The 9,794-nt window shown below is 40.6% G+C and overlaps 1 protein-coding gene across 1 annotated transcript; it reads right to left on the bottom strand.

Moving 5' to 3' along the window:
* Nucleotides 1-1,087: 1,087 nt before the first annotated feature.
* Nucleotides 1,088-3,250, bottom strand: TSHB (thyroid stimulating hormone, beta). The gene is made up of 3 exons (XM_010183440.1): nucleotides 3,162-3,250; nucleotides 2,148-2,310; nucleotides 1,088-1,412 (listed from the first exon to the last, which is right to left on the bottom strand). The coding sequence occupies exons 2-3, from the start codon at nucleotides 2,307-2,309 to the stop codon at nucleotides 1,170-1,172; spliced, it is 405 nt and encodes a 134-aa protein (XP_010181742.1). The 5' UTR covers nucleotide 2,310; nucleotides 3,162-3,250; the 3' UTR covers nucleotides 1,088-1,169.
* Nucleotides 3,251-9,794: the final 6,544 nt, after the last annotated feature.

Genomic DNA, 9,794 nt, shown 5'->3' with positions numbered 1-9,794 from the left:
TCTGCATGCTGTCACTACAAGGTTTTTACAGTCGTGCTGGGAGCTGGGGAACACCAGACTTTCCCACTGCTAGAATTGAGAAAGTAATGTAATTGAAACAAACCTCTCTTGGTCCAAGAGTTGTAGAAGCAGTCTTGTACAGATCTAGCTCTGACTGGACTGTTTAAACCATGGGTGAAAGGGACTCATCTTACAGAAGTAGGACTCCTACTGTTCCTGCAAAATCCTCTGGATTTTCCAGTAATTTTAAATGGCGGTTTTGGAGAATTTAAATTTTCAAACCTTGCCAACAAAGGCATTTCTTTATCACCAAAAATACACATGACAATCACTGTTCATACCTTGTGTGCAGTCTGTGACAAGCAAGCGAGGGCTGTCAGCTTATTGCAGTCGCCCTGGGCCAAGCTTTTGCCATTCTCACAGAAGGGCTGAGGTTGGAAGGAGCTTCTGGCCATCGTCTGGTCCAGCCTCTGCTCAAGGAGGGCCACCTAGCAGATTCCCTCAGTCTCTCACGGAGGCTTTGCTGCAGTTTAAATAAAATGAAGGTGTTTGGAACAGAGTATCAGATTCCAGAATCACAGAGTATTAGGAGTTGGAAGGGACCTTGAAAGCTCATCCAGTCCAACCCCTGTCAGAGCAGGATCACCAGAGCAGTCACACAGGAACACGGCCAGGTGGATTTTGAATGTCTGCAGAGAAGGAGACTCCACAACCTCTCTGAGCAGCCTGTCAGCCTCACAGTGAAAAAGTTTGTCCTCATGTTCACATGAACCTCCTGTGCTCCAGCTGCACCCATTGCCCCTTGTCCTGTCACTGGACATCCCAGAGCAGAGGCTGGCTCCTTCCTCCTGACACTCACCAGAAACATTCACGAAAACTGCAAAATTGAAAGTAAGATTTTTCTAAGAAAATTACATCTCATATTTGTACCCTGTGAATTCTGGTTCATTTATTTACTATTTCAAGTGAAGTAGTGGAGTATCTAATTTCTTGGAAGCTACAATTCTGCTTTTGTGCATCTCACAGTATCCAGTTAAGTGAAGTAACTAGCGATGTATCTTTAGAATAAAACTTTTATGCACACCAATTTGCAAATCTGTTATGAAATACACTTTTATTTATGTTCAGTTGTGAGCAGAGGTACATTTCAACCACATTCTGTTGGAAGCTTACATGTTACAGAGCTTCTGCGGTTTAGTGCAGTAGTTTGTCCTGACCTTCTCATGAACGCAGTCACTGTAGTCAGTGTTACATTTACCACACTTGCAGCTCACCGCCACAGGGTAGGAATAATAAGGGATGGTGTGATGAGGACAGCCTGGAATCAGTGCCGTTTGATACAACATCTCTTTGTATGTGCACACATTCTGGGACAGAGCACTTTTGAGTAGCAGCTTCTTGCCATTGCTGTCCTACAAAGAGAAAGGAAATGCATTGTTTCACTGAAGCATGTATGAGTGCCAGAAGACCTCCTTTGATGTTTTTTCAAACACGGAGAAAGCAAGCCTCTTTACGCTTAGCCTGGCTCTGATATTTTCAGTGTATTTCTCGTTCAGATCTGTAATTCTGAATCTGCAGGTGACTGGGGCTCTCTACCCCCAGAGTTCACCTTGCTTTCATGGTTTTAACAACTCTGCTTGGCTCCGAGTGCTAACAGCGCTTTGTAATCTGGCTACCTGCTGACCAGGGTGGAACTTAAGATGCTGTGTTGAACAGTGAAGCCCAAGCACAGTGTTTGGCATGCCTGCACACGTGGAGATACTCTCCATGGCTGGTTGTCCTAACAGTAGCGGGAGCAGAAGTTACCCAAGTCATTTATATCAAATAAGAGTGACTGAACACAATCTGCTGCTCGCCTCTTCCATCCTGACCCCGCAGACTGACTACAGAGGCTCAGTGCTGACAGCAGCGGTCAGTTCTCTGCTGCGCCACTGATATTATGAACTCCATGGTTACAGAGCCTTGGCATTTCTTATTCATACCTTCATAAAAAGCCAACTTGAAAACATGATAGTGTGATTTTCCTGTCTATGACAAACACTTAGAACTGGATCATTTACACACAGTTTTCCAGTAAAAATAGGCACTTCTTTTGCCATGATGGTCGTTATAGAAGCAACGGCCTAAAAAAGAGTAATGCCTTGTACCCGAGTCATGCAAAATCCAGCGCAGATGGTAGTGTTGATAGCCAGGCAGTAGGCACATTCCCTTTTCTCCACATGGATTATGTACTCAGAAGGAGCACAAAGTGATGCAGTTCGACCGAAAGTCAGGCCAAAGAGGAGAGACATCACAAAGAAGGGACTCATGCTAGATGGGGGGAAAACAAACAAAGCAAACCCTAATTAAAATTAGATGTAACTTCCAGCCCTTTTCTCAGAATTTGACAAGAACAGTTATGACAGTCACAGACTAGAAGCAGTCTTAAATTTTTAGCTACAGCCCGACAAATTCTTTCCAATCTCAGACCTCCAGTTGAAATAGCACTAACCACTAAACAGAACAGAAGGTTAAACAGGCCATTAACAACCTATAACATTCCCTTTTCCCCACTAAAGCCTATCACATGGAACTTGTCACTGAGTGATAAAATGCTGACACAGAAAAATAACAGGAGCTAAAGGATTTGAAACTGTGACATAAGTGATAGAACTTAAGCTCTAGAATTAACCAGAGATGCTAAAATAATCTCACTGGTTTAAAAATAATTTTCTAAAGAAAGCATCTTACAAAATGTTCAAGACAGAAAAAGAAACAGCTGTGTATATCAGGCAGACCACTATTTTTTTACTTTCCAGCTGGCTGGGAGGCACTATGAATGGGAACACTGCCAAGAATTAAATAATAGATTCAAGAAAATTACAATAAAGAACATCAGCAAAGAGTTCAGATCAATGAATCCACACTTTATATCTGCCTGTTGAGCTGACCTCATTTCTCAGACCTGCTGGGGGATCCCGAGAACAAAGCTTTCATTAGCTCTCGTAACATGCCAGGGTCTATGCTACAGCCTCTAAAGTACAAACTTTACATGGCAGTGTCTACCCATGTGGACATCACCCTCCAGTCTCTTCCAGCTGTCCATTCCCATAGCAAAAGCCATTCATTGCACAGTCTGGTTTACCCTGTAGCTGCAACAATGCACGTCTGGAAAGACCAACCTCTTGTCAGCTGAATTCTTCCCTATTACAGGAACCTGATTCTGCCTTGAGCGGGGAGAGGCAGTGACCCAGCACAAGCTCTGTGTGTGCTTTATACTCTCCAGGCTAATTCCAGGCTGATCTTACTGTTTATATAATTGCATCTGAATTGCTGCTTTCTTATCGCAAAGTCATCTATTGAAAATTCATACTGAACCACAAAGCAAATGTGATAGGAACAAACGTGTCCATAATATCCTAACCTGGAAACTGGAGCTGGAAATCTAATTATTTTAACAGTCATTCTCTTCTCAGGCTTTTAAACTAACCACTGCTTTAAAAAAGTTATTATTGATGAATTTAATTGCTACATAGGACACCAACATCATGACAGAAAGGCTAGCATGGAAATGGAGTCATCCGGATTCACATATGGCTAATTCTACACCTGTGTTTTGTGGACGTCTGGTTCACTCAATTTGCTCCTTACCAGGCAGGCACAACTGAGAGATGCAGTGCTACACACAAAGTAACAAATCTCAAATCACAGCAATTGCTCTACAGTGTGGTTAGGTATAGCCTGACTTACCTACTCAAACAGAACACACCGAGAAATCATCTGGCCTTGAACCTACTGAGCAAATACTGAAGTAACAAGCAATTCACTCTGAAATACTGATAGCGGAAAAGCTTTTGAGAAACCCCTCCTTGCAGAAAAATGGCAAGTAGAATATTGCACCAACACCAGTGAAACTGAAATGTCCACAGATGAGGGAAAAACACTCAGTTCAGGGCTTTGTGGAACACCTGGGAGGAGCGAAAGAAAGAAAGGGTCGATCAACATGTGTATCTCGCACTGATTCAGCACAAAGCCACTGTCCTCTACTGCTTCATCAGCATCCAGCTGCCCTTCCACTGTGCTTGTTGACGGCAGCTCTGCTCACACTTACCCTTTCTGTGAATCGCCTAACTGCCATGTGAACTTTGATCTGATGGATATCTTATGCTGGTCAACCACATGGATTTCCAGGGCCATAAGAAGTATGGTAAAGCCGAGTTTGAGCTGGTGAACATGGTCACTTTGGGCTGTCAGAGGAGTGAGCCGGTCAGTCCCGACTGGTGGTGAGCCAGTTCCTGAACACTGCTGTCTCCTTTTCCAGTGGTTTCGGACTGCCGCATGCAGTTTTGAGTCCTGGGCTAATTGTCCAAGGGTTGTTTTTTTTAATAACATGGAGTTCTTGTTCTGTTAAGACTAGCCAAATGCCTTCTGTTTTCATGGAGACTTTAATTATGGATTAATTTCTACCACATAACTTCTCATTAATTAAATATAACTGTGTGGCTTAAGGATGTGAGCAGAGCATTAATTGTACTCTCAGTAACATCTGTCCATCTACACTTAGCAACAGAAATGTAACACTTCTTTTGCTGCTACTCAAATACACTATTTAACTTTTTTTAACATATTTTAAATGCAGTTAAACATACAGGCTAGACAAGTATACACATAGATAATGTGTGTATGTACATATACGCACACACTGTATATATACACACACGTACACACTACATATGTATGTACGAGTTTGGTTATTTAAAACTTTAACCACAGAAAAGAAAGTCTGTTTTTGGAATATCTTAGGAGTATTTCAAAGGAGACAACAATCCTGAAAGGAAAAGGAAACGATTCATAAAACCAGATCCTGGAGAAGACAAAGCTGATTCTTTTCTTTAAAGATTTCACAGTGATTTACAAGCACAGCTTTAGGCAACTGGAGCTACACTTGTATACATTGGTCCCCACATCCAGGTTTAAAATGTCCTCAACATACCCTATGAGAACATAGGCAGAAGATAGATCAAGGTATGAAGGCACATATCCTTTGCTGCTTCAAAGTGCTAATTTCTCCCATTTCAGAAAAACTGGTGTAATTGGGGGTGTGGAATTCAGATTAGGGTAAAAAAGGATTAAGAATTTGCTTTAAGAGGATTTAGGGATGCAAACATCAATAGCAAAAGAAAACATTATAACAATGTTTGAAAGTCTATCGTCGTAAAGATGAAAAAGAGAATGCAGCAATAAAAAACTATGGCCATGAAAAAAAGAGAAAGCAAAGAATCATTTTTAGAAGAGAGAAAACGTAGAAAACTTGCATGGGAAGCTGGAGACTACGAAATAAACTTCAGTCAGGACAGAGGCCAACAGTAATGTCAAGGGCCGTTACTAGGTGAAGACAAGCTGTTGATGCTGAGTAGGTGCAAAGTCTTCAGTAAGTGCATTTGAAAATGTAGTGGCTGAACAACTTACACGTTCACAACACCACATTATCAAATCATATGAGGAGTGTCTTGAAATCAACATCATTAGCTAGCAAATGCTAATTTCATCAAGTCATCAAATACTGCGGAAATTTCAAAACATTAAGAAAAGTGCGAACGTTATAGCAGTATTTACAGAGAGAATGTTGACCCAGGTAATTCTCAACTAGCGAGCCTGACATCTTCCCCTGATAATTTAGCTAAAATAACAGAAAGTTGATACAGGATTTGAGCAATAAAGAATTAATGGATGAGAACATAATTAATGCCCATCAAGATGGTATTACATAAAATAGGTCATGCCACACAAACCTGATTTCATTCTTTGAGGTGATTACAAATTTGGTTGTTAAGGCAACTACATAGATGCAATGTCCTTGGTTCCATCTGTCAAGAGCCCGACTGTCATGAAGACTTAGAGCTATTAGGCAGAGTCCAGTGTGGTGTACACTGAACGTCAGGAATTAATAATCACTGGGGCAGGCAGTATAATTTCAGCACTGCATTTATTCACTGCAACTTTTTTACCCAGCCACTGAATGCACTGCAGTGCATTACGGAAATACCTGACCACATCTTAAGAATGAAAATTCATTTATCTGGGAGCACAATAAGTTAGTCTGAGTGGACCTCGAGACTAACACGACTACTGCTGCTCATACTCGGGTCCATGCTGATAACGGACACAGAACCTCCTGGCTGCAGCCTCTTTGCTGGCCTCATGTTAACCTGCCCATCTGTCAGAGATGCACTAAACATCACCAGAGTGATGCACACATTCACATTTCTTCTGTCATTCACACAAACTGCTAAGCTGGTAGAAAAACTTTCCCTTGATTGTCCTTCTGGATATGACCCTGGAGTTCACTCACTGCTGACCTCTCTGAACACTCGGTGGGAGCAAGGTCCCACTGCCTGCTGGAAACAGCAAGACAGTGTTGCAGCACAACAAGGTCCAGTGTGGCAATCTGTGAGAGCCTGAGGTTTCTTTCATACAGTTTGCTAAAATCTAGAGTTAAAAGTCTGATGCTTATGGATGCATTTCTTTGGTTGCCCCCCCGCTGACCTGCAGACTGTTCAGTGACAGAAATTTTTAATGTGCTTTTACAGCCATCAGCTTTGTAGCCCTGTTCTGGAACAGCCAGTTACACTGTTAATTATTTATCTTTAACCTTTCCGTTAACTAAACCAATCCATTCACTGACATCAGTTATTTTACACTTTCATTAAATGAAAGGCAGTATGCAGATGTTCTGCAAGAAGTGTTTTAAGTGATCTCTGTAAACAGAATTTAGCAGTCATAAAATTCTTGGGTTCATTACCCAGGAATCTCTGCTTTTTCCCTGGTAGTACAACACACTGAAAACTCTGATCTTATTGGCAGGGTAACTTACAGAGCAGAGTAACTCTTCTTTCCACTGCATATAGCACTGTGGAAATTAAAAGAAAAACATGTCCGTGCTTGCAAACAACAGAATTAGAAGCTGTGCTGATGAAAAACCGACAAAGCTCATCAGATTTCTAAAAGATTAGTATTCTGGTAGAGGAATTATTTCCAACTCCATCCTGTTGCAGACCTCCACTGATAAAAGGAAATAAGATCCTAATATGCTGCCATAGAAACAAGTGGTTTTGCATTTAAACAGACCATTCAGGCTGCTGAATTTTCAAAGCTTATCTGTCTACTGCAAGTCTCTGTAATAGCTTGAACCCTTTTTCTTCTCTTTCTTTCCTAAGATTAGCTGCAGCATTTCCTATCAACCACAGATAAAAACAGCAATTCTCTTTGCATATCACATGCCAGTGATCTCCATTTATGGTCTGAAAATACTTCATAATCCTATTTGCTGTTTGGTTCACATGACAGACTGCTTCGTATTTGGTTTCCTTTCTTTGGAAAATGCTAGATATTTCTGTTATTCCAAGATACACAATCGTTATACTGAGGAAAAAAATAAAAATAAACCAAACAACAACAGACAAGCCAGAAGCCTCTGCAGGGATTATCAGGGATGACTATACCCACCCCGTATTGTAACTGCTAAATGGGAAAAAGCCCGTGTTTAGTTTCTAGGGGTTGTAGTGTTCTGATTCGACTGGCAATCTGGTAAGCAGTCAGTAGGTAATCAGACAAGATCTTCACTGATGAAGATCTGGTATGGAGACTTGTTACAATGCAAGTACAATTGACTTTTAGAATGTTTAGGCTGTGTTCTTGGTACAAACACTGGGTTGTGTTTGCGTTTCTCCTTTCAGGCTTTGGTCGTGCATGGCCACCTGGAGAAGCATCACCTACCACAGCTAGGACAGACTGAAGTCTGCCAAAGTGAATGCCTCCCAGTAAGGAAGCCACTTTGATTGCAACTAAAATCTAAAATGGCTCTAAGGAAGGAAAAGAGAAGACCGTTTTTCCTAATGAACTCTTGCCCCCAGGATACTCCTGGTAGAAACAACGCAAATTAAATTAAGTACTTTGATATCTAGGGACAGAAAAGGTTTCGGAATAACACTGTTTTATACTGTTTTGAGTTTTTTATTAGAGATATTTAAGTCCTGTAGCATTTTTAAAAGAATCCTTTTTGTTTAGAAATTTAAAGGAACATTATTACTGTTTTAGAAATAGTTGTCCTCATAATAACTATCACACATACCTGAGGATTTTTTAAATGTCTCTTTTTAATAAAGATTTTAATATCTTCCTTACCTATGCTTGAGGAAAACTGTTTAAAGCAATTCTTCCAGTACAGTGTCTGATTCTGAAAAACTACTTTTTAAAGCCACTGTGAAGTGAGATCAGCAGCTGCTGACACGTAACACTCCCCGTCCTCTCACATTACCCGCTTAGTTTTGAACAGGCGAGGCTGGCGCTCATATGGGTCCACTGACTCATCTCTACCCCAGTGCAGCTGCACTGGTTTCCACAGAGCACTCCCATGTTTCCCATGTTTCACCCAGCCCTTCAGGGGATCAGAGCCTGAACGGGCAGGCACATGTGAAGACGCTGAATCTGTTATTCAGTGCTACCTGCGAGTCCAGATACTCCTGCATTTGAAAGCTTGGGTGAGTCCTAGGAGTTTGAATCTCTTATGATCTGTTCTTGCTTTCCGCATTCTATTTTGCACTTGCTGCTCCTGCAGGTTTTTAAACAAAACAAAATTTTAAGTACCATTTGGAAATAACTATCAGTAGTGTCGAGTGACAATTACATTGTACCTGGAAGTGCTTGCATACGCTAACTTTATACTGTCGTTTTACATTCTGGCAGTGGTCACTTTGGGGTTTTTTTAATAAGTAAGATACAAAATGTGGGTTTTCTCAGGTTATTCAAATAACCTTATGGTCTGATTTAAAATACTTGTAATATTGCATTAAGGTGTACCACAGTTCTAGAGTATTCCATGTCATGACACAGTACGGAATAAAAAACACTGTTGCTACAAGATGCTGTGCATTTAACAACAAAGCAAACAGACCAAAGATGTATTTTTGGACCACTTGCTGGGGGAAGGCCTTTCTTTATAGTGCTACCACAATGTACAAGTCTCTTGCTGAATCTCTGCATTATCCAGTATAGAAGTTAAAGTACTGAGTATTACAACAGGCTGGAACATTCATTTAAAACTTTTGAGTAAATCCCCACTCTGTACTAATGAAATTAACTAATGATTTTGAAATTTCCTGCACTTAGTAAAGCCACAGTGGACAAATGATACTGACTTGACATCTGAATATTTCATGAGAGATCCAAGACAAGCATTAGAATAAGTAAATGCTCATTATTTGTCTTCTCAGACTTGGAACTGAATTTTCAATTCAACTTTTTAGGCTTTTCCATCTTCTGCTTTTGTTTTAGGCTGTCATAACAAACAGGTGTACTAAAAAGTTATTACTTATCGTATAGAAAAAATAATTCTGAACTAAAAGCAATATCTGCACCAGAAATTTGAGATCAGGCATTAAACATAGGACCGAGATGTGTATTCAAATTGAAGCGGCTCTTTTTGTTTTTTTTTAATACCCACATTTTCCAACCTATAGACCCAAGGCTACTCAGTTGTACAGGAAGTAAATTCAAAGAAAGCTATTACTTGTTCCCAAGAAAGAAGAAGAGGAGAGAGCAGATTAAACAAATGCACCCACTGCTGAACAAGAAAAGTGAGACAATATAATGAATGGAATTCAACCTATGCATTTTCCAGTCCCCTTCACTTGTTGTTACCTTATGGCAAAGTACTTTGTTCAGGCCAAAGACCATGTATTTCTTAGAAAACAGACTACACAAAGACACAGAGTGGATCTGGAAAAACCATAGCAACAAGCTGTGTAACATTCAGT

Source organism: Mesitornis unicolor, unplaced genomic scaffold, assembly GCF_000695765.1.
Source record: "Mesitornis unicolor isolate BGI_N332 unplaced genomic scaffold, ASM69576v1 scaffold36404, whole genome shotgun sequence".
In the NCBI taxonomy this organism is placed as follows: Eukaryota; Metazoa; Chordata; class Aves; order Mesitornithiformes; family Mesitornithidae; genus Mesitornis; species Mesitornis unicolor.
This window is presented reverse-complemented; position numbering and strand designations above follow the sequence as displayed.